The sequence below is a fragment of the Onychostruthus taczanowskii genome, unplaced genomic scaffold (assembly GCF_017590055.1).
Source record: "Onychostruthus taczanowskii isolate IOZ18803 unplaced genomic scaffold, ASM1759005v1 scaffold7, whole genome shotgun sequence".
NCBI classification, from domain to species: domain Eukaryota; kingdom Metazoa; phylum Chordata; class Aves; order Passeriformes; family Passeridae; genus Onychostruthus; species Onychostruthus taczanowskii.
The window spans coordinates 13,350,043-13,375,998 of NW_024504786.1; the positions used below are offsets into that span (position 1 = coordinate 13,350,043).

At 38.6% G+C, this 25,956-nt stretch overlaps 1 protein-coding gene across 1 annotated transcript in view; it reads right to left on the reverse strand.

Annotated features, from left to right (window-relative positions):
• COL24A1 (collagen type XXIV alpha 1 chain) overlaps positions 1–25,956 on the reverse strand; it is a 115,856-nt gene that overhangs the window by 40,939 nt on the left and 48,961 nt on the right. The window contains exons 20-28 of the mRNA XM_041421831.1: positions 22,182–22,235; positions 17,771–17,824; positions 16,994–17,038; positions 11,562–11,615; positions 10,485–10,529; positions 3,778–3,831; positions 1,980–2,033; positions 1,301–1,354; positions 484–537 (exon numbers count right to left, since the gene is read on the reverse strand). Coding sequence (XP_041277765.1) covers positions 484–537; positions 1,301–1,354; positions 1,980–2,033; positions 3,778–3,831; positions 10,485–10,529; positions 11,562–11,615; positions 16,994–17,038; positions 17,771–17,824; positions 22,182–22,235 — 468 coding nt within the window. The remainder of the gene's footprint in view (positions 1–483; positions 538–1,300; positions 1,355–1,979; positions 2,034–3,777; positions 3,832–10,484; positions 10,530–11,561; positions 11,616–16,993; positions 17,039–17,770; positions 17,825–22,181; positions 22,236–25,956) is intronic.

Here is a 25,956-nt window from a genome sequence, read left to right on the forward strand (position 1 = left end):
TTTCCATTTCCCTGATAACAGAGGAATGGAAATGACAAGCTAACAAGTGCAGGCTCAAGGTTCTAGCACACACTATCTTCTGATTGCACTTCTGCCTCCCTCAAAACTGTGTTTGAGAGATTTTCATTGCATTTCCAAAGTACTAAATGCAGGTAAAGAAAATTGTCCTTAAAACATTGAACTAGTCCAGTAGTAGTTATAAATGACAACTTTTTCATGTTTATGTGTACAGAAAAGAGTCAAGTGGTCATCTTGGTTCTAGTTTTGCTCTCAGCTGAAACCAATGGCAAAGCCCATTTCACTGTGAGGAGAAATGAAGATTCATATTGTTTCCTACCTGGAAATACAAGTATAATCTATCTGATTTCAGTACAAATGAGTTCAGTCCAGAGGAAAGAGAGCAGCTGTAAATGGGTTATATTTCAGATTCATATTTGAAACACACTGCCCTCTGCTCTAACATGAAGGAGCATTAGTACTTACTCTTCTTCCCTTCGGCCCCTCTGGCCCTGATGGTCCTCGTGCCCCTGAAGGTCCCTATATGTCAAACAAACGTATTATTCATTGTCTTCTAAACACAGGTTCATGAAAATTACAAAGCTTATGCACCTTGAGCAATCAAGCTTATGCACTTTTCTTGCAATCAATGCAAGAAAAGCAAATGAATCACTTTCACTCATGGTTCAAATTCAGTTAATCGTGTTTGTACAATTTATGTAGAAAAATATAATTAACAGACTCTACGTAACATTTTCACAAAACACTGATGTGACTGTTGGATAGATTACTTCTAATATCGCAAAATTTTTAGAAGATACTTGTATTTCAACAACATTATGTTAAAAAGCATTAATATTTTCTGAAAAAAGGTTCATTTTTTATCTGCATTGAAGACCCATGGCAGACAAATTATAACAATTATACACAGCAGATCAGAATATATATTTTTGTATTAACAATGAAACTAAATACATAATGAGTCTATTTATACTGTATTATGCCCCAATGAATTTTAAAAATATTATGCAATTATTAACCATCCTTGTAAAATTGCATTTCCCTACTTGTCTAAATGGAGTGATTTTTAAATGGATGAGTAAATCATATAACTACTTTTCCCTCTCTCACAGATCATTCTGGCAAAGAGCAAGTGAACAGATTCCATCTGGATGGGTACATTTTCATGACAGTTTTACAGATTGCAGTACAAACTAGAAACCATTCTTAGCTTCACCAAAGCAAAAAGACAATTTGAAAATAGTTCATTTTATGTAAAACCAAAGCACCACCCTATACCTACAGGTAATCCTTCTGGCCCCACAGGTCCAGGCCCTCCTGGAGGTCCTGGATAGCCCTAGAATTAAAATAAACATAAAAGACAGAACAGTTTTATCTAAATTGCTATTACAGCAACAGCCAAGCATGCAGCACATTTTCTAGAGAACTTCAACAAGGACAAGGCCATGGGCACATGGGCACAGTCTGCCACTTCTGCACCCCAACACCCTCCATGGAGTGACCTCTGGGCTGCATGGAGTGCTGTGTCCTGCTTCAGGACAAGGGTCTTGGCAGGAAGCCAGTCCTCCCACCAGAGTGGCACCCAGGAGCTGTCTGGGAAGTGCAGGGCAGTGGAATTAGAGGTGGTGATATTTACTAGTCTATCTACTAGGATAACCTGGGTTACCCTGGTTTACACAGGAAATGGTTATTTTACTTTCCCTCCTTTTAATTTTCCCTGCTTAGAGCCATTTTTCAAAAATGCAGTTGCTCTGCTGTTTCATTCAGCAGATCACTTTGCAATATCACTGCTGCAGAGGGGATAAAGCCATGAAATGAAACTTTGTAGGAACCATGCATCACAAAGGCTACTCTTCCATAAGGCCTGCACAGCTAAAAGGGTGAGAACTTATTACTGTTTTGGAGACCAAAGTGCCTCTGTAAGTCACATAATTGTGGATTTTACATTACTTGTAACTTACCATGACACCTTTTTCTCCAGGAGGACCTACAGGTCCTGGGCTGCCTCGCTCTCCCTTTAAAAACAAAGAAACAGAAGAAAGAGAAAAGAACATTGAATATTCTTCCCCTTCTTCCACGTCCCCTGAGCACACCTCTCAGTGCATCACACTACTGGTTGAGAGGCTGCTCTTCAGAAACAGTACAGAGGCCTCTTTTAACTTCTCTTTTTTTTTTTTTTTAATCTCTGCATTCCTTCCTCCTACAAGCCTATCCATCTTTTCAAAAAGCGATCAAAAAATGACAAAACTGAATTTCTTTATCTTCTCTTTTCTAGAAGACTGAAGAAGAGGTTTGACTACCTCAGTCTCTGAGAACTGCTGATAGAAGATATTTTGTCTCTGTTGTGTGCATCATATTAGTAGTATGCTCCTTAATCCACAATATTCAGAACAGCAAACAAAGAAAAAAGACAATTTTTTTTCTCTCTTCCTCTTTTCTTCAGTCTGTGTTAGGAAAGTACAGCTCTAAAAGGAAGGCCAGCCCTTCAACAGCTGGAAGCAACTGGAGCAGGGGAAGCAGGAAGGGTGTTTTTCTAGTCTTCCATACCTTTTCACCTTTCATTCATGTCACATCCAGCCCAAATATCAGACTTAGCTGTAGATTATCCTCAGAAGATTACACTTATATTACAAATAGTGCACATGACATAGTAATAACACTATATTTTATACTTCATAGTATAATTATGATGGAAATACATTTGTCATTTAAATCCACATAGCATCTCTTTAGTATTTAGTCTTTTTTGCACTACTTAATCCATAAGAGAGGAAGACAAATTCTACAGAAACAGCATAGCAGTGACAATTATTGCACCATGAAGAAGCTTCCTTCCATTTGCTGATGATTTGCATCTTTTACTGCCTTTCCTCCCCTAGCTAAACCAGCAATAGTATCACAAGGTAATCTTTTTGAGCAAAGTGTAATTATCAAGAACAAGAGTCCTTTGATATGAAATTCTATGATATTATCACTAAAACCATATGAGATTTGTCTAAATCTAAAGCAGGGCTTTCCACTGATGTATTTCCTTTCAGAGATTATATAAATTATAATCAGATTTTAATGGAATTGTTAATAGTAGATGAAGACTTCCTCAATAAAATATCTAAATAGCAGACACCAGTCTAGGTGAAATAATTCAGCCTGCAGCAAAGAAATACAAATGGTGCTGCATCATTCTGACAAACAATTATGTTTTTATCATAATTGAAGCTGACATGCAGTCCAGTAATAGTTTCCTGTTTTTCAGTTTTAAAATACTTCACCTAAATAAAAGCATGCCAAATACACTTAAGCTACTTACACTGTTTTAGTCACGTTGAGTCTGCCAGACTTTGCTTTTCACAAACACAACTGTTACTGCACAGCAGACAAAACTCAGTCTTGTCTTTTTGATTCAGTTAATGTATACAGCCAAGTTTTACCTTTCTGCTTTTGTGTTCATTATGTAGTAGTGCAAAACCAGTGAATACTGTACAAAACAAGTATAATTCATGCCAGTTTGAAACAATAGCAGTAAAGTGATATAAGAAAGGTATCACATCTATCAACTCTAAATTAACTGTGGTGTAAAATCGAGGATATCAGATACATACCTCAAATAAGAACATTGGGATTCGCAGTTATTACATCCCCATGCTCTGAAATAGCTGCAAGAATATTAGCTCTGACAGTGGTCAGTAAATGATCTCTCACTAGCACTTTCTCAACCCAATGGTTTTCAAAGAGGCTGAGTAGTCAGATACATTATTATACCTTTTCACCCAGGTTTCCAGATGGCCCAGCTTCTCCAGGTAAGCCAGCTGATCCCTGTATAAAAACAAAGCAGACTTGAGCTTGCATGATGTCTATACTAGTTCATGGTCAGCAGCTCTCCAGCAAGAGAGCAGGGCCCATTTCTTGCTGACAGAGAGCCCCATGCCAGCACCTGAGCCAGGTACCCTGGCTCACAGCCAGGCAGGAGCTGCATCTCAGCTCACCAACTGCAAACTGCTTCTGCCAGAAGGGAAACTGCCTCAATTCCATCACAGCACTACCCCACCAACTTAGATCTGCCACTCAGCTCAACCTTGCACTGCTAAAAGCTTTACAAACGTACAAATAAAGGTGATAATTGCTCTGCTAGTGCTTCAGTCTGACCACAAATTTCAAAGGGAATGAATTCAGAGGAACAAAGTAAAATGCAGTCAAAACAAAAATTATATTGGATCAGGTGTTGTCAGAATTTTCCCCTCGACAGTAGTAGCTCCAAATGCCTTTGAAGTCAGAGGATCAGAGCCTTTCAGGCATTCAAAAATGAAATAATTCTCTCCTGAGGCTCTCTCACAAATTTCCACTGGGTAGAACAAGTATGACCATATGGGATGGGAAACAGGATAGGAAGTACTTTTAGAAACCTTATTCCCAGTGCTTACAATATCTACTTTATTATGAAAGCTAAAAGAAAAAGAAATTATAGCACAAGGTTCTAATTGAGAAAAATATGACACAATGAGCTTGAAGAAAAAGCACTGAGTGCCCAGAGTACACTGCACGACTGCTCCTGGAGCATGGAAGAAATGTGGAAGCTCCCAGTAGTGATGTAACACACAACTGTATGATGTCTGTATCACTTTAAAAAAGGGAAAAAAAGGAAGTGATGTCAATCCACACATTGGCATTGCTGCCTTTATGTGTGCAAGAAGGAACTAGCATTAGTAGCACTACAATCGCATTGAAGTACAATTAGAAAAAATAAAAGGCATTACTTAAAAAAAATAAAAATGCAGTCTTTATCTGTATAATCTGGATACAGTTCAGCCTCAAGTCCTTTAACAAAACAGGTGCAAAGTAAGTAGAGATTTTATGATTACTTGTTCTCTTGGACTGCTAGCTATGCTGTAAATCCCACAGTTTGAACATATGGCAAAGAGCCAGCGATACAGCTACTTTTGAGGCTGACAATACTGGCACAAATTACTTTATGGAAGGGACTAAAGAGATAAGCAGGCACCTCTATGGCCACGGGACCGATATATTATGTGTGGGAACTTGTGTATTATATGTCAGAACTGAGATGTCTCTTGCCTTGGCAGCAGCCAAAGATGGGTCCTGGTGATACTGGCACTGAGGCAATGGCCCCGACGTCACTGGCAGCAATGAGGGACTTTTGTGATGAATTCTGAGAGTGAGAGCTCCCAGTCAGAGCCAACAGGAGGCCTCAGTAGAAGGCAGAAATCTGTGGGACAAAGAATTACCCTGTACTCTTGCTTATCAAGGTAAGAGGCATGGAGGTACAATTTCAAAATGCTAAAGATTAATCACTTTGATTCCCTTATTCCAGAAAGAACAGAAGACATAATTAGAGCCAAGGTGAAACTCAGACCTATTCTCTTCCCACAGAGACACTCCTGATCTCCCACCCAATGCCATGTTGTTTATAGGACTGAAGATGCTGATCAGAAAGATGGAGAGCTGTGCATTGCCCCAGCAGTGAATAATTTAATATACAGCCTCTGATCAAGTTCTGTTTTCAGTTCAGAAGTACTGTCTTCCTGATTTGGTTGCTCTGAGCTGAAAGAGCAGGAATGACTGGGAAGCAGTGACTGTGAATGTGCTCTTGTATTCCTTAGCACATGAGGGCAAGCCTATGGCACCGTCCAGGGAGAGGACAGAAGCTGGCTATTCAACAGAAAGTTTCTTATACATTGGCTATTCCTCAAAAGTAGTTAAGAAAATTTACGGCAAAAACACTAAGAAGGTTGATAAAAAGATGCAAAAGAGACTTGGCATACCTGGAATTGGATATCCATGACAAGCAAAACAATAGTCAAGATAACTAGAAGTGAAGTCAGTGAAATGCTAAAAGCAACAGGGCCTTCAGAAGGTATGAAGGGGAAAGAAATTCATGACAGGTTAACTAAATGCTCTTCCACCCCTCTATTCAAAACAGTGGTCAAGTATCTGAGACTAAGAAAATGCTAGGGCTGGTATGCACACAGGCAGAAGGGCCAAAATACTTAAGAATAGAATCTTGAATTTCAAACAATTAGTAGCATCCAGTGAAAAGAAAGCACAGAGAGCAAAACATTTTGTTCTGTCAACATATTAGCCAGAAAGTGATGTTTTCCCTGCATCATTCCTGACAGACTTTCTGTAAGATCAAGCGTTTCTTAAAATCCCAGATTTGGACTGGCTTGTTATAAAGACCAGCTACTAGGACTGGACTGAGGTTTCAACTCTCTCTCCATCTTTTGTAAGAAAATAAATACAGTCCAAAGCAAATCTGTTGAATCAATGTCTTCCAGCATCCCTTGAATCCTCTGGAGAGCAGTGATGGATTCCAAATATAAAACTGAACGCATTAGAAAACAAAAAAGTGAAGCAAAAATCCTGAAGTGATTAAAAAAAGAAATCAGCAACTTATTAAAAAAATAGTCATCAACTTTCATTTACAAGGACTTGTGCAAAAGTCTCCAGTGACAATAACAGCATTTCAAAAACCTCCTTGACAGGAGCATTTTGTAGAAAATGAATCAGAGACCAGACCTCACAACTAACACATGCCTGAGAAAGACAAAAACATCTTGGCAGGGCATATGCTCTGTGTTAGAAACTGGACTGTGGTTGAATAATTGAAAACACATTGTACACTTAATGCAAACCCAAGTATGGAGTAATCCATTGAAAACCCTGGTAGTGAGAAATGAATATACAGCTAGTTCCAAACATTCCCATGGCAGCAGTTACCTTGTACTTTAATGTGCTCTTCTGTGATAACTGAAAGTTTTCCAGTCCAGTGCTATTTCATTTACAGTTCAGCATTCCCAAATGTTTTTATTGAACATTCATTTAGTAAGATAAGATAATACATTTGAAATACTATCTTGCCACAATAACATTTTTCTATTAATTTTCTGTCTGTTGAGAAAGTTAGTTCGTAATCAACCAGAGGTGATAATCTGAGTGAAAATCTGTGATTTGCTATGGCCAGTGGAGGAAGGGAACAAGAACAGAGATGCACCGTATTTGCACCTTGCAGCTGATATTTCACTCAATTCTTTAAAGGACTCAAAAATTCAACTACCCAAATATTTGAAAGGCAAAATGTACTGGCACCAATCACCTACTCAACAGCAGTTTCAGGAAATAAATAAATGGATTAAATTTTGCTTCCAGTGTACAGCAGGGTAATTCTGTTTGATAGCACTTGTAGGGGAATGCTTGCATTTAAGGGAAGCTGCCTGACCAGGTGGGGGTAGGATGTGCTCACTGACAAAACCTTGGAAGCTAAACTGCAGGTACTATTATGAACCCTGAAAAACAGCTGAACCCAAATGATAAAGAGAACCACTAGCAAAAAATCCTTTAAGAAAAATGAGTAACAGCTTGATAAAGCTAACTTCTAGATACTGCAACCTCTTTCTCCACGGGTCTCAGCAGGAACTGCAGCATATCAGGTCATGTAGGGTAGAAACAAGAAGCACAAGGTAAGACACAGAAGTATCTTTATTGCCATTCACTGTTAAGTCCTTCACAGAACCCACAATAATCTCTATCCAACTGCTTTCTGAAAGCAGCTGAAGCAGTTCCTTCTTTGGAAGCCCTTGGCAATGTCCCATGCATTCACCAGACTTTGAAAAAAAAGAGACTTTCCTCAACTGACTTATCTTTTGGCCTATGGTTTAAAATTCTCTTTTGTATATCCCTAAAGCCCAGACTTTTCAGGATAATTCAAACAACTCCTTCTCTTGAGCATCCTGAACACATCAGTTAAAGTTCACTTAATCTTTTCTTCAAGCAAAAGGAATTGCAGTTTCCATTCTCCCTGAATTATGCATCCCTAGTGCCTAATCCAGCTAATTTGTACCTCGCTGAAAGATGTGGTAATTACTTTACAGTAATTCTTCCCAAAAGCAACTCAGCTACAAGGCACATGGCCTGACTGCAGTATTTTATTGCCATTCACAGATTCCTGGAGCTGCCATCGACAGCCTGAACATCACTGGTTTTCCTTTGCTGCATTGTAAGGGGTTTTTTTCATGGCAAAGCACTTTTTATTTCAGCTTGGTTTCCTTCTGTTGTTTCAAAAACTATGTGCAACCAGAGAAATTTGCTGACATGTAATTTCTGAAGATTATTTTTCCAGGATTTGTGTTCACGAACTCTGCCTTTTGACACCAGTTGCACATACTACAGCTGACAGTTCTACTCTGTCTCAATGTGTGTATAAACATCATGGATTTCTAATTCAGAAGTGTACAGGCTGAATTTCTTTAGCACAGGTGGCAAGGAAAAATAGAAATTAACTTGAACTTAGTCATTCAGAGTGGTGCAGCCTGGGTAAACACTAGCATTATCAAACTAAAACAATCCTGGAAACAACTGTTTTAAGCTCAGATGAGTTCTGAATAATTCAATAAATTATTTTCCTAAATCATCCCTGACATTTTAGTAAAGAAATCGTTTGTATAAGGTGCTTGAAGTTAGTTTCAAATATTTGCTCTCCATCACTGAGCAGTATTTTATCTAAGCATAAAAAAATTCAGTTGCACATGTCAGCAAAGTCAGATTTTCCTCCCCCAAAATGTGAGGGGAATTTTCTCAGTAGCTGAAGGGGTTGTTTCTTTTGGCACAGCTTCCAAAAGATTTTGTCTCATCAGCAGTGTACATTTGCTCTGTCTGCTGTTCCCTTGCTTCTCACTATCTTAACCAATCCCTCTTCAATTGGACCTGCTGGTCCTGCAGTTAACCAAATATCCTGCAGCAAGGAACAGCTGCTGGATTCTACCACAGCTCAGGGCTCTGCTGAACCAAGCAGCCCCACCTCAACAAACACAACACATGCTGTAGCCAGAAAAACAGTTTTTGTTGTAGGATTTGGTTAAGGAATAGTGTCTGAAGTCTGACTTTAAGCACATTCCTGATCTACTCTTAAATGTGTGCCATTTAAGCTTACAAGCACAGTGAACATTTTATAAATTTAGTCTACTCTGTTTCCACAGTGGACAAGCATCCAGAATATTTTGGCAGAAATGTGCTCTGAAGAATCAGCAGCTTCATGTGACCTAAGAAATGTTGGATGCTGTGGCTTCTAGCTTATTGACAGAGCTGTATTTCAGCACATATTCCACCTTACTAGGCTGAAAAATCAAGTGTTGTAGTCCAGTCTCCTGCAGTTGAAATTTCCCTGCTTGTGCAGAGTTTCCATATGTACTTTTCTAAGCAGGTATTAAGCAGGACCTGGGAAAGCTGCTACAGAAAAGGAACAACCATTTTGGCACCTCAAACAGACAATGATACCAAGAGAAGTAAGCAAATTGAAAGAAACAGAAGAAAAATATTGGTACAACCCTTTGGTATCAGCACTAAGCCAAAACCAGGGATCGTATCTCTCCTCAGCATAGGTTAACTCTAGAAATAAAATCAATTTAATAGTGTTCTACGCAATATTTGGGTAACTCAAGCATGGGCCAGCAAGATCACATCTACTCATAAATCCCAGACAAAAGTTAAAAATGCAAAAGGGCAGGGGATGAAGTAGAGAGAATTGCAAAGTGGGTGTTTCAGTGACAACTACCACCTTAAAAAGCGCCTGCAGTGGAAGAACTGAGAGAGATCAGGCCTTTAAAAAACATAGGATAGGAGGCTGTGAATCTAAAACTGAATAAGAATTCACTACTGTAAAAGGGAGCACACCTATGCAAGAAGTAGGCTCGTAAGAAGCAATGTTTCCTCTCTCAGTATTCTCAGCAGCTGGGGCAGTGGGCTGGAGTCACAGATGTTTGGATGAATTGGAAACAGACTACAGGGGAGTTAGATTGTGACTTAAATGATCTCAAAAACATAACAGGCTAATTGAATTGGGACTGTTAAGCCTGAAAAGAAAGAATGAAAGAGGCACAGAATAACAACCACCATATGTAAAAGGCTGTTTCCAGCAGAAAGGAATCAGGTTACACAAGTGAAAGAACTGTTCAAAAAATAGAGAAGCCCTGGTCTTGGCACTTTTTAATAACTGGTTAGACAAATATTTGTCAAAAATTATGCAAAGATAACAGGTCCTGCCTAGGCAGAAGAGGATGGACTAAGTGTCACCACAAGGTCATCTTGAGCTCTGTGATTTTATGCAGCATAGATAGAACAAGCCTGCAAAATACAACTCAGGCTAAATGCAGCCTCTCAGGTGATGTACTGGAAAAGGATCACTTGTTCACATACATGAACGTGCCTTGGAAAATCCCTACAACCACCTGCAATATTTACACAACATACTGGGAGAACAGCAGAGCTAATTTTGGAAAATGTTTCAAATGGGAAATTTCTTTAAATAGTATGAATCTTAAAGACTACAAAGGTATAACTGACATACTACAGCTTCAAGTACAGGGAAACTTCATCAGACAATGTCTGCAAGCAATTATTAATTCACTCTCAAATAAAACAGAATTAAAAATTAAACCAGAAAGAGAATTCAAGCTTACTGCTTCACCAGTTTTTCCAAGGTTTCCTTGGTCTCCTTGTTCTCCCTGTTAAATGTAGAAAACAGATGATCTAGTTCACTAGAAAAGTAATTTCCTTCATATGTGTATATTAAAGCCCTCTGTTTTCCTAGGAGCCTCTTTGTTTTCTATCTTACATCTGCCAATTAAAACTTTAAAAGCTAAAATTAAGTGACCAAAACCAATTTTGTCAGTCACTAATTTTGATTTGGTAAAATGATGTCCTAATGTATTCAGGATTTGCCTGCAAAAATAAAAACTATCAATTTACTGCTCATAAAAGCCATTAGGTCAGCAAACATTATAAGTTAATTATTCTACTTTTATTTAAATCTTTCTTTCAGCAAAGTACCTTCACTATTTCACTACTGCTTCAAAGATAGATATTGCCTGTGCCCTTTATTGGTTACTGTAATTTTGTTACGAAATATTAGGAAAAGTGACATTTGAATGACATTTTAACAAACCTCTCCCACTTCTCCCAAAATCTTGAAACTGTCATTAAGTATTAATTCTATTCTCCAAAATAACACTGTTACATAACTGGAATGTTTCGCTGTGTGTTTCACAGGTGGAAGCTGGGTGTGTAAGCACTATTGATGATCTGGCTGGGACTATAATCTCAGATAGATAACAATTGATGAACAGTTATTTGCATACATCTGCAGATGGCAGATCAGCACTGGGAAATTCTGCTGCCAAGAGCTCCTCTTTTGAGCTGCAGCACTTCATCTCATCCCCATTCACACTTCCAAAGTCCTGCCAGTGCAGGAACTGCCCTGAATCCCTCGTTGCCCCCTGGTCCAGGCACCCTCACATTCCCAGGCTGCTCAATTTCATTCTAGCAGGGGCAGTCTTTGCTCACACATCCCTGTCTCTTGTACAGTTCTCTCCTTTTTCAAAATGGGATCTTGCAAGAAACAGAATCATCAGTATGATACACATTTATATTCTTTGGAAGCACGCGTGCTCATATGCTTTCACTGACATGGCACTGTAAATAGCTGTGTATAACTCTATTCCAAATACATTCCATTTCATAATAAAACCATCTCTTACCTTTAAACCTTCTGGTCCAGGATCACCTACATAACCTTTCTGTCCTGGTTTTCCCTAAAAGAAAGATTAGAATAAAATTGCAAATATTTTATTTCAAAAAGGTAATTTCATCCCAGTTTATCCATTTATCAAAATACATGCACTGAATATGTACTGTTTAGTAATATTTAATACAAAAAAATTTAAGCAAGTGTATTTAGAAATCTGTATCTGAAAACACACTGCTGAATATTTCATCAAATACTGGAGCAGTAAGCAAAATTTGTATTAAGTCTTACAGCAGTTAACACTGAGGAAAAACTGTCACAATCCAAGATGGAAACACATTTCAATTTCACTTTGAAAAAACATATTAGGGAGACAAAAAAAAAAAGGCATTCTCTCCTGCTTAATTCCAGCAGAATAGGGATTCAACACTAGTACATAAAATTTGATGCATAGACTACAGGGACTGGTGTCATCACAGTCCTTCCTCAACCAGAAAAATTCACCCTCTCCTCCTTACTCAGAAAACGGATGATTTTGAGCCTCATTTCTCTTTACTAGCATTTTGCTGCTGACAGATCTTGTTGCCGTGATACTGTGGCAATAACACTGCTAGCCAGAAGAAATACAGCAACATCAATCAGAGCAGGAGGCCACAAAGGTACAGGACCTTTGAAGCACTTTACAACATGCATCCCTCCCTCTGTCATCACTCACAAAGACTCACAAAGGCACACAAACCAGAAAGCTTTCCCCCTTAATTTTCAATTAGATGTTTATAAGGTAATTATGTCTCCCTTTTAAGAAATTGTTTTCCCTCCCAGTATACTTGACTTCCTCTACAACATAAAATATGGCCTAACCATTTGTCTATCTAGACAGCCCAGCCCTGCCTAGACAAACTTTCCCCATCTGCCCTGAGGAAAAGGCCCTGGTCCAGCAAACAGGAGTCCAGGGGACTGGACCTGGCTCCTGAGCAAGCTGCTGATGAGATCCCTGGAGGCTGACAACTGGAGAAAGAAAATTAATTCAACATTTTAATGATTCAGTATCAAAACCATGCAGATTGGTCCCTAAAAAGAAATGATCAACAGCTGTTCCAGCAAAGTGAATAATTGGAATTGCCAGAGTCTGTAATCAGAGTTTTCCATCCCACATAAACTGAGAAAAGAGCAACTGAAGCAACAGATAATAAAATGTTTCTTAAAAAGAGATGGCATTTTTTCATTTGGCTCATTTGCTTCATCTGCTTTGTTCCTGTATTTCAGAGTATGTGTGTTTTAGTTTCTGGGAATCAGAGAAATGCTCTATATGGCTTAAATCTGTATGAAATTGCCTTAGCAGGTTCCATGACTTCTTATATTAATCCCTTTCTGTAACTCTCATTCTCTTTGCCCACCTGAGTAATCACTCATTCTGCCCAACAAGTTCCAACAAATAAAATCACTTTAGGAACATTTGTTTTTGCCAATGGACTAACATATGGTAAAGCCAAGAATGCAGGGAGAAAAGACCATGAAGAGAAGTTCTGACAGAACCAGATAAAGCAAGTCAAGTCTTTCCACAAGGCTTAACAAAAAACAAGGAATGGGCTTCTGCAGGTCACTACGTACTGTTTGACTACTTTGTTGTAAAGAAACTTAAGGTCTTTCTATACAGCAAGACTGTAACATAAAAATGTTTTTTTAAGTTAAATTCATCAAAAGACAACTAGTGGCCCCTATTAACTGCCTTGATAATTTTAAGCCTTATGAGAGCTGAACTGGAGTTTCAGCTTGTAAAGGTTTCTTGGCTGTCATTGCTCCTATGTACTAGCTGCAAAGGACATAGAACAGATGGAAGTTGATCAGAAAATGGAACAAGTGGATTTAACTGGTAAAGCAATCTGAAACACATGGATTTGGCTTTAAACAGAAATACATTACACTTAAACACGGAGGAAAAGCCACTGACAGAAGGTTAAAGTAGGGATGGCTGCTTTTCTACTTGCAAACCCCTGAGAAAATTACTCTTCCAGGGCAGGGTAATCCCAAAGGAAATGTCTGTTTCCTAAAATATTAACTGCGAGTTCTACCCTTCTCTTTCAGGAAACAGCAACTGACTGTGCTTCCTTTCACCTCACAACAGGTGTGGATATAAATATCTCCCACTATCACTCTACTTCAATCCCCCCACAAGCTTCCCACGTGCCTTCAGCCCACAGGAAGGCACTTGCAAAAAATACTGCCCTGGGGGTGTGGGGCAGATTTGAAAACATTTTCCACTATCATCAGGAGAAACTGCTCCGCTTGTGACTATATAAATTCCAGCTTCTGTTTAACACAGATAGCTCATAAAGGAATCAACTTGCAACAGTTCCTTTTCACTTTCTGGTTTAAAACAATCTCCACTCTTTTAAAGGCATTTTCTTCCCCAGCAATGAAGATACAAAAAAAAAAAAAAAAAAGCATCAATGCTTGCATTGAGTGAGCTGAGCTATACTGACAGTCACAGTGTTAATATTTGGATAGCCTTTGAGAGAGAGGGTTAAGTGAATGGACACTAAATAAACAGTCACATCTTTAGTGGCAGCTCCTGTATTTTCATGGGACAAATGAGGGAAGCACCAAAAAAAAAAAAAACAACAAAACTTTTTTTTTTTTTTAATGTAGAAGGATTAATTTAAGAGAATGCAAGTATTTGACTTTGGAATAGAATAGGTGGGAAGGTTTGGAAAGGAATTAATGAAACATCAAATGATGCGATCAGATTCAGCTCAAACACCTCTTCCAAAGCTTTGGAACTGAGATATATCCTGAGTAAGCAGGGGAATTTTTTGTTTCTAGTTGGTTTAGACACTGGGAAATTCTTTTTTGAGTGGGGACTGAGAACCCCTGTGCAGATTCATATTCACTTCTGCTCCAGCAGAAGATGATCTGTTTTGATGGCAGCATTGGTCAGGTGGGTCACAGGGGTTTTTGGTCTCTTTCATGTTTTTTAAAGCAGATGATAGAAACAAGAGCAGGGGAGGGAGGAGGAAGAAAAATGAGGTGAAATTTTATGGCTGCCAGCTTGCCACAAGCCTAACTTGAACTAGAGATTGGATATTTTGACCTGAAATTGTAAAAAAGATGAGGATTACAGAAGCACTAGAAACCTGCTCTGTTATTGTTTCATAAGAACAATGAAAGGTTTACAGTACATCACCTACATTTACCCACCTCAGACAAGACCCAGAAAATTAAGGTAAGAGTGGCTGAAAAGAGAACTCACCTATTTAACCATGCCCACAACTAAAGTCTGTGGGGCAGGAAGCAAGGCTGTGATGGGAAAAAGGCAAGATTTTAGATAGAAAAGCTAGACATTAGGATAAAGGACTGTAAACCCGGCAAACAGCCGAAGCAGACTGATGAGGAAAATGAAGAATTCCCACTCCTGGAGGCTGCAAAACACAGGTTAAACACATCTGTCAGCTAAAGACAGAGCTGACAGCTGATGGTGCCTTGGGGCCATCATGGCCAGACCACTTCTTCAGGTCCCTCCTCTGCCCCCATGGCTATTTAATTAGTGCAGGGACAACACAGCTGGGACACAGTTTACTTTGAGGTGTAACAGCCACTTTTTACAACTCCTTTCACAGAAGATGGAAGCAAAAGCTATGTAAATCAAATGAACATCAAATTGCAGTCAAGGAAGCAAAATTAAAAAAGACAGATGTGTTCAGCAGCTTGTTGACTCAGTCCTGCTACACTGTGTGAGATCCCAGTCCTGGCTGTGATTCTCACCCACACGAGCTCAGCGTGTGTCACACGTGGGAGGGACCCAGGACAGGCAGAGGTGGGAGCAGAGTGCACAGCAGCAGCACAAACAAGTTGGCCTGGAGCTGTGAAACAGCTGGAGTCAAGAGAAGGCAGAGAATCCAGGAAAGAGCCTCTGGGCCCCTGGAAGAGGAGGAAAAACAGGCAGAGCTGCCCATCAAGAAAAATTCCCTTTTCCCCTATCTCTAATTTCAGGAGGGGATGTTAGCCAGGAAGCTACTAAAAAATGTCTAGAGCCAGCAGCCCTGGGGCTCACTTCAGATGCACATACTCTGCTCTCAGCAACTTGCTGTGAGAGAGAAACCAGAGAGCCATAAGACATGCCAATGGTGCGCACATTTCCCACTGGGAGAAATAAAAACCTAAATAATTCAGGTCAAATTGACCCAAAATATATTAAAAATATTTCAGTTTGCTAGGTTACACAAAAATGTTTCCTCTGGGATCACTTTGACAGCAGCTGATGGTGGCCTGTGCGTGCCTGGTGACGTGGAGGATGGAAGGTGGGTGTCACTGCCCATGAGTCACCCACTGCAGCATCTTCTTTTCCAATGGCCACAGCACAACATGGGAGCTGCTGTCCAGCCATGAAGCCCTGCCCAAGGAGGAGACTCAAAGGATGATGCAGCCAAAATAAAAATTTCCATGAGGCTCTCGGCAGAAGCTCAGACAGATTAAACTCAATATTGAACTAAGTTACAAAACGTTTTGAAATTCTGTTTAATTTTTTGCATGTTTTCCTCAGCTGAAAAACAAAAAGACTTTTGTGGGAAGGTTTTGTGTTTGGTCTTCTGCCTTTTTTCGTTTTGGTATGGGTTTGTCTTAACACCTAATCTATGTGGCAAATAAATATTGTAATATAATTTTTAGCAGAAAGCAAATTCCCAGCTTTAACTAGCTACTAAACAGGAAAAATGACATATGCATATATTCACTCCAAAAACAGAAAACAGTGGAAAAGACTCTCAAACTCATGCAAGAAATGGGAAGTCATCCAGAATGAAAGCCAAGTCAGTGATTACCACACATAATCAAATCATGTAAAGGCAGAAGATCAAATTGCATTCAGTAAACTTAGAGACACTCCTGTAATCCCTAGAGCAGGTTAGTATCCATTTTAGCCTAAAAATTTTCTAAAAATAAGATTCAAGTTCACTGAAACACTCTTAGACAATAGTATAACTAACAAAAAATTGGATGATAGTTTTAATCTGCTATCTTTTAAAACATGTCAGCATAAACAGCATTGTGACCTTCCAACTTTATTGTTTTCAGTAATTATCTGCCAGGTTTCTGGTAGATTTCTTAAAGCATACATCCTTTATATTTCCCCCTGTGAGCCGAATAGGTTCTTCCCCAGTTGAAATATTTTGATATATCAGCCACTGCCGTCCCTAGGAGGTGCATGGCAGTTTCATCTGTCTCAGGGGAGCACTACATTTTGTGCACTATAGCAGTGATTTCCCGTCAAACCCTTTGTTTGGAAAATCATTCCCCCTCCCAGCTCTGCTTTGAGCACGTTCTGAGGAAAAACACACATTCATTCAGGAGATGCCTTTTTATCACAGTCCCTTCTCACAGTAAACTCACATTTCAAAGCAGTATTCCTACTGAAAAACAGCCTGCCCTACCGAAATTCCTCATACTTACTCTTGGGCCGACTCCCCCAATAGATCCAGCTGGTCCTACTTCTCCCTAAAAGAAACCAGCACTTAATGATCATGATGACAAGTCTAGTTTTAAAAAAGAAAGTCTGCAGATAAATGTTCATATTTATTCCATCATCCTAAGCTGCATGTGTGTTTGTCTGAGTCCAAGTCTGATAAAAACACCTGGAAACAGACCATTGTGCCACTGTTAGCCTTCACTCACTCAATACCTGGCAGAGAATCCCATTGTTTAGCTGCTTAGAAGTCCAGAGATCTATTTTCAGAATCACCAACTAAATTATTTTGAGTGTTAATTATTTTTAGCATACAAGATAGAAGCTTTTGTTTTTGTGATGATGAATTAAGAATACTTGATGAATGTGTAAGATGAGGAACTGCCTTTCTCCCCTTTCAGTTAATAGGGGTCTAAGTGTTTACTTAAGAGTATCAAGGACACCGTAATTAAATTTGTATGAGCTTTCTATTTCCATACAGCTGCCATTCCCTTCCCTCCCATCTCCCCAGTTTAACTAAAATAACCACATACAGCTCTGGACATATATTATCTGAGACTCCACTGAAATTAAAATAAACCACATAATGGATGCACATCCCCATAAGGCTGCTAAAAACTTTTAAAAACACTTGCCAAAATGCAAAAGACACTTGAAATTTTGCTTTACAACACCACACACACCTAACCATTGTTGTCTAACCCTCTTAACCCCTCACAACTTGGAAACATAATCTCTTAATTGGACAATTTTTTTCACCTTACCTCAACTCCTTTGGGGCCTTGTGGCCCTGGAGGCCCTCGGTCACCCAGAGCTCCCTAAACATCCAAACAAACACAGTGAGAACTTACATCAAGTGACAATCATGTTGGTCTGGTTTCTCTCCTCTTACAAACCTGGACTGAAACACAAAACTGAGGTAGCAGACCTAATCTCTTACCATTGTTCATAGTGTTTCCCATAGAAAGCCAGGCATGCAGAAAACCAAGCATCCCAAAAACTTCCATACAGATTTTGCTGAAACATTATTCTTTTTATGTTATAAAAAGGAAGTAAGAAAATATTTGAACACAATAGAACAACTTCTCTCTTTTGGAAGAGGTAAAACACACCACCATAGTAAGATTAAAGCATCATCAATGTGCAGACCTTGTATTAGGGAAGTCTTTAGAATAACACATTTTGACAACATTGCAATGGGAAGAAACTACAAAGTGAATTTAGACCACTAGCTTGTCCAAAACTACTTGTGATTTTCAATCCCTACTTTTCTATTAGGATTAGAATCAGCTACCCAGAGATAAAGCACCTTAACCTCTGCCAGCTCAGAGTTTTCATGACTGCTCACACCAACATTTTCAAAACTTGGTAAAAAAGACTTTGCAGCTAGCAGTGTATCAAAAACCTCAGGCACCCCAATTACAATGGGATAATTGGGAAAAGCACTTGATCTGGCATAGCACAGCAAAAAAAAAGTGTAAACATATTAATGTTCTGGGAAACCTAAGCTTAACAATATCAGATAAAGCAACAAGAACAAAGAAGCTGCCCTTTAGGAGAGATATGATTATCCTCTGAGGAAAGCAATGGTGGAAAGTGTAAACCTTATTAACTGTGTACTAATGAAGCTGAAGTCTAGACTTTGGTCCAGGCATTGGTCCAGCAACAATTTACTCAGCAGGCAAAGTAAAATGGAAGAGCAAAATGGATCAGGCCATCTCAAGGTAGTGAGAGTCATGGAAGAGCACATCAGTCTGGGAAGGACTGGGGTGGAGGGCTGGTGGACACACCACACACAAGTGACAGGAGGGCTTTCAGCAGTAATTAAAATATTACTAGATAAGTAATATTCTCCTATGGTTAGCAAAGACATTTTGTCATTGGCACAGCTGCTGTTTTATTCTAACAACAAAGCCCGTTAGGAAATCAGGATTTCAGTGCAGTGTAACTGAGGTGGAGGTGGCAGCAGCACTGCTACCGTACCCACCCTTCCACTGCCCTGAACTGAAGCCAGAAAAAAGTTCCAGGCTGTAAACTCTATATTAATACTAAATGACGTTTCCATCTCCTCCTTGGGGTTTTAGGCAAAACCAGAAAATGCAGGTAGTCAGTACACATGTGCCAAAGTGTCTGGAAAAAAAACGGGAGTCAGCAAATGGGGTATCCTGTATTTCACATACATAACTTCCCACTTGACCATCCCTTCCAGAACAGGTGAAACTCCTAATAATCACTTTATTAAAATGTGTTATACAAACAAACATAAGTTAACAGGGGAAGGAAGCTCTTAGCTTATTCCATAGTACAAAACACACTGCTGGAAAACCTACAGCGGTAGTCAGCATATTCTGACCATCTTTTCCTCTCACTTTTCTTGGTTAGAGAGCATAAATACTTGCAAAGAATAAAATAGAGAAAAAACAAAGTTATTTCAGAACTTCTTTAAAACATTCTTATTCCCTTTTTTAAAAAAATGTGTTTTGCTATTTTTTAAATAAGTGGTGGATCAAGATCAAACACCTTCTAAAATATTGTTTCCAAGCTGAGTAAGGTTCTGTAGACCAAATTACACAATAAATCCTTTGAACATTGAATTAGAAAGATCAGATTTGCTGATTATTTCACTAATTTGGGAAAAACTTACAACCCAGAACTTCTACTGGCATTTAGAGACAGCGGATCACACTCAATGGAGCTTAAATGTCCAACAAGTTGAATTCATCCCACACCAACAGCTAAAAAATGAAGTTTACCCTGCTTTCTTAGCTTTTAAATGGGTATTGCTTCTGAGGAAGCATAAACGAAAACATGAGGAAAATAGCAGCATAATGAGAACAGTTTTCTAAAAATAAAAGCTGGAGGAAAATTTTAGAACTGCAGTCAACTCAAGGCAGCTGGGAATCCCAAAAGCCAAACATTTCCAAAGTTATGCAGACCTTGTCCCTCAGTACTGGGAGCAGCATAAGAGTTTTTCCAGTTTGGTAATCCTTCTTTTCAAATGTAAGCCATCAATTCTCCCTGACTAGGGCAGGCTGTCTAAACTTTTTGTCTCTAATACCAAATGTGCTGGAGAGCACCGAATCTGGTTCAGCTGTGTAATTTTGTAAAGGAACATGGAGTCTCAAACTTTATGGTCCACCTCTTAGTAACTTTTTTCTCTGAAATCTTGAAAAGGCAACAAATCTGTAACATATGTATTAAACAGAATTCTAACAGAAACTCCTCAGATATGATGTGCAACAACTCGATCTCACTGAAGAAACTGAGCAGCAGGGATTAGATCTGTCACACCATTCATGTATGATCTTGGGCAATTAAATCTGAACTGCAGCATGATAATTGTTGCATTTCTCTTCTAGTATTTTCACTAGACCCTAGACAGAGTCTTTCACCACCACAGGGGGTTTTGTTGTGAACACTCTGGTAAGTCAGAAACACAAGAGCAACAGCCACTGCGATGGTGGGACAAACTCACTCACATAAGGCTGCTAATATTGTGCACACACACCAATAAACAAGTTACCAAAGCAACAAATCAGAATTGAAGGTGGACACCCTCTAGAAACATATTTTAACTTCTCAATTTGCCCCATCAGATCACTAGCTCTCAGCCTTCCTAGTCAATTCATGTGCACTTTGGTAAAAGGCTCTTGCCATGGGTGAAAGAGAAGAGATACAGCAAACATTGGCTATGGCTTCAGCAACTGGATTATTTAGCAACTGTAATTAAGAATGATCACCTTTGGCTTGGAGGTATTGTTACAATCTTCCAGGTACAAATAAGAGTCTTTAAATTATTTACTGCTCCCTATCCTATGTTTTCTTGAGTAGTTTGCTACAGAATTTCACACCTTTTGATAGAAAATGTTGTAATTTCCATGTCTGTTTATTCATAGACAATCAGCATGATTTGTTCTTGGTCAAATGATATTGCTGGTCTTGCACAGTTCTTTTGCCTCATCAGTTTCTGCCCTCTGGTTTACTTAAAGGTCAAAAAAGGCCTCCATTTTAGTCTAATAAACAGTGTCTCAGAATAAAGCCATTCAAGCATTATTTCTGCATCTAGTCTCACTTGATTGAGTCCTTCTGGAATAAAAATGCCCAGTAATGGACTACAGAGATAAAGCTATCTCATGCTTTGAGCAGTGGCATTAATGAGACATTTTGCCTCATATGTTCTACAATTTCACTTGATTTCTAACTGCATTATTGTGCTTTCATTTCAAAGAGATCAGGCAATGTCTTTGATCTAAGTTTATAATGGGATTTATTGTTTTAGTCCCTACATGAATCAATCTGAAATAACTGAAGTGGGATGAATTAGCAAAAAGTGCATTTTTTTAGATAATCTAAAGATGCTCAACTTGGTTCCATATACAGATTTCATTCTGCCATACTTGTGCCTATTCACCACATAAAATACAATGTAAGAATAGTCCCAAGGCTGATGAGTAAGAAACTTCATTGGTATTTGCCTTTCAACAAGTAGTTAATCTTCAGATGTCATTCAATCATTTTCCTCTGGTTAATTTCTGAGCTACCTGCACTTTTTCTATTAGTCTCTACCATTTCAAATTCAACAGAAATTTCCTATATCTGCTTTTATTCCACGCTTCATTGAAAACTCTATCCATGTGAATTACTGCCTAAGCTGGGTCTACAATCTTAATCTACTAAAAAGCAGAAGCTAAATTATTCTGGCACAGTTTTGAGATAAATTTTATCCTTAATTGTTATTTCTATTATTTTATCTATAATTTAATCTGGTGCATGAATTTGACACATTTTCCATACCTTCAAATACTATTTCTTTTAAAAATTGTTGAAAACAATTCTTAGGGCAGGTGGAACCTGAGCAATACAAAGATCTGCAAATATTTGGCATACATTCTATTTAAGTACAGGTGAAACATATGCTACTTTCTGACTACATAGCATTTTCTCAAACTTATTTTGCCATTACATGCTTCCACCTAACACTGTAATTACTCTCAGAACTGTGTGGACAGCATTAAACATTCAAATAACTTCCTCATATAAATACCTGAGGCAAAGTATCTGCATTCTGACAGTAGTATTGTCTTCTCATAATGCCAGTGTCCATTTCTCAGAGCCTTTTCCTCAGACATTAACACTATTTACTGTTATTTTTAATAGGTTTTCATATAATCTTACCTTAGGACCTTCAGGGCCATTTAATCCAGGTACACCAATATCTCCTGGAAAACCCTAAAGAAATCATACAGACAAATTATTTGCAGAGTAGGAGTGTTTTCAATGTACTTCTTTTGATTCTGTTCATTCATTTAATAAACCTGAGTCACAGAAACAAGAAATAAATTTGTTCTACCATCCCAAAAAATGTCAAAATCCATTATGTTTCCTTGAAAGGACTTGGATAAGTGACAGATTTTAGGCAGCTTTTGTTAAACTCAATTTAGCAGATGTCAGCACAGATTTAATTTCTCTTACGATAAGACTTTTTATCCGTTAAGCAATGTTTGAAATTAAATTGGACTGGTTTGGAGGCACAAAAAATTCACCACAGAAAAGCCTGCACCAGCTCCTGCACTTATGAATTCAACTGTTCTTTTCATAAAGCTGTGAGAGCAGCTGAAGCCCTTTAATCCGTGGCCACAGGTTAAGGACAAGATCACTGCAAGATTAAGAAAAAGGTAAGAGGCTTTTGCCTCCAAATCAGCAGGTGGTAATCGAGGTCTGGCTGGCACTAACTGAAGGTCATCAGCACGTGGCTTTATTCAGAACAGACCTTTGTGAAATACACTCCAGTGTAGGTCAAGCTGTTAGTAAAGAAAAAGTAACTATGCACAGAAAAGAAATGAGCTAAAATAGTCACTGCAAGCCACCTGGCCAGTGGGCATTGACTTGGGACACCATGAGGAGGCCCCTGAGTAAGAGGAATTCAGCTCCAGTTAGACTCATTTCTTCTAAAGCAATCTATTTTAAGGAAAAAAAAAATGGTGCCATTAACCTTAATGCAATAGAGTAGTAGATGAGTAGTAGCGAGTTAAATTTCATAAACATCCAGGGAGGAAACATGATCTTACATTTGTAGGATAAAATAAAGCATTGGTAATTAACCCGTTAGTTAGCACACTGCTCTTTCAATCTCTTGACAAGATTTTGCTTTTTTAATGAACTTCCATATTTCATTAAATTTTGACCATCTGAAAACAGCAAGACTGCCACTTCCTCTGAGCAAATTATTTATTACTACATCTAAGCAAACCCATGGTCTAGCATGGGAAGAACAAGTTTCCTTCTTCATTAAGAGAAAATAATTAAGATTAAAATATATGCATACTTTTTCCAATAATGGAAACAAAAAGCACATACACAGAACTATTTCTAAAAATCAGGTTTAGCACTTGGATGCTAATGAGTCTGAAAGAAAACCACTAAAGAGTTAAAATGGTCTGAGTTTGCAGAAGATGGGCAACAACTCTAACACCCAACATTTCACAAAACATCACAGTGGTTTCCCTCTCTTCTGCCATAAATCAGCAATTACAAGCAGAGCTGTGCAACAATTTCAACATGCCTCTAGGTGGCACAGAGCATTTTATTTACCTGTGACCAAGGCCCTGAGACTCACATCTAGAGCACTCACTTGCATCACCCTTGACTTCTACACAGTTCAAAAGAGGAGGTGTTGTTTTGAAAATCCTGGCCACTGCTGAAATTCATTGAGGAGTTAGGTCAATTCCTTGGTAATTTTTTCTTGTCCTTTCTTAAGTTTAAATTTGCTTATTTATAGACCTTAAATAGTTACCAAGGGGAGAGTTGCTTCATATATCTGTAAATCTGCACGTTTCTAGTGCGTGAACAAGTGCTAAATGCTGACACAGACAATTTCCTCTTGGCAGTAAACATTCCAGAAAACAATCTGCCTAGAAAAATGTTAGTTTAGAAAGATTTGAATGATTTTATAAATGAATAGATCTATTTTATTTATTTGTTTAATTTTTTCTAGCAGGAATTCAGTAAGGACCACGAGATGTAGGTGTGGACAAGTACTACTGCATGTAGAAAAACGTGGTATTTTGAAATCTTTTCATGTCAGGCAAAGTCTTAGAACACAAGAGGGTTACTGGCCTGAGAACATCAACACTAAACAATGCATTTAAAAATTTTAAATCCTCATAATTTTTATCTTTTCTGTGAAGATGGATCAAGACTTTTCTTCTTGAGCACAACCATGAAGAAAAGGCAGATGCCCTGGCAGTATTAAAACACTGTTTCTAAGATGTTCTCACATTAATAATCCATGAAATAAGTGTAATAATCCAGGACACAAACAGCCACTTTAGACAATTCCAGAAAAAGAAGGAACCAGGGAGGACCCCTTGAAATACCTCAGCAATGGTGCTTGCCAGTCAGATTCCTCGTAGTGAAGTGGGATACATCTCTAGCAATACCTAAATTTGAAATGAGTTATTCAGCAGCCAGCGCTCTGGGAAGTTTCTCCAGCTTAAAAATTAATTATTTTTCCATAAGTAAAAGGCCAGGAGATTAGTGTATAGTGTCCAGCTGCAATGTCGTTTTCAGCAGAGACTATTCAGAACCAAACAGCCCTTGGTATTATGACTTCTAAGGAAATGCAGAGTCTTCATTTCCATCAGCCAGAAGCCCAGCAGCTGGTAGGATACATATTATTTTCAAAATCTTGCTACAGATGTGGTCTTTTGCCAGCAAAGCACTTTAGAATCCACTTCATTTAATCAAAAGAAACGCAGCATCAGAAAAACCTGAAGTGCCAACTATCTTAACACAAATGTGCTTTAACCTTGCTGTGGGAGTGTTACTTTTTGTACTGAACACTTAAATATAAAATTAACATATTTATTGCTCTTATTTATCAATATAATGTTTAATTTAAAAAAAAAGCAGAGATGACCTAGTTGTTACTATGTTGGGGCATATCTGAGTGCCCCAGAGATGAGCACTCTGCCAAAGCTTTTGCTCTGCTTTTGTTTTTCTGTGTGGCTGAAAATATGGAAGCAGAATATCAGAAATATTGAGAGACATTACACTCCATTTCCATGGGGATTTCTCTCACATTTGCAGAATCCCACTTCAAATTGTTTCCACATGACATTTGCCAGCATCACTGGCCACCCATCTTCATGCCCTTGGCTGCCCTCAAGGGGATCAGGACAAGCACGGGTGGAGGGGCACCATGGAGGGAAAAGTCTCCATGGAGAGCAATAGTCCCTTCAGTCACCAGGTTTCCCTGCTCCAATAAGAGTTCATCCAATCACAGACTGCAATTCATTTCAATGAGAATTTAGTATAAATTTTCAGAAGCAAGACTGACTGGATGTAGCTACTGAACTTCAACGAGATACCTCATTAGAGATTTGTTACTAATTATTATAATTAAATCACCAAAATAAAGTTTCTGCAAAAAACTACAATTCTCCAATAAGTGTTTTTTATTCTTCTGAAAGCATGTGCAATGCAGACATAGAACTTTGGGAAAGGACCAGATGAAGATTCTGTGCACAGGCAAGTAGAGAGTATAAGAAATTTAACAACAAGAGCATTTCCTCAGATATATGCCAGAACACACAATTATTCAGCCCTTAAATTATCTTTACTTCTATATTTCCTACAAGTCATTTGCATGCAACTGATTTGATGCAATATTGAAACAGAAGGCTATATTATCACTGCACACCTGGCTTTGTTTGCAAAAACTAAAAAAATCATGTGATAATGCATGTGAAACAGGCACTAAAAATAAAGTTGGGTTTTTTTAAATGCTTTTTCAAAGCAGCCACTGATTCACTTAGAAAATGTTTGCCTTTTTGATTCTTTACTATTACTTGAATGTATCCTTTCTTTTGGAGGGCTACTGCCTTGAGCATGGAACACTCCAGCCGAGTCCCTTCCTGAAGGAGTAAGCTAATGACTCCAGATCAAAATA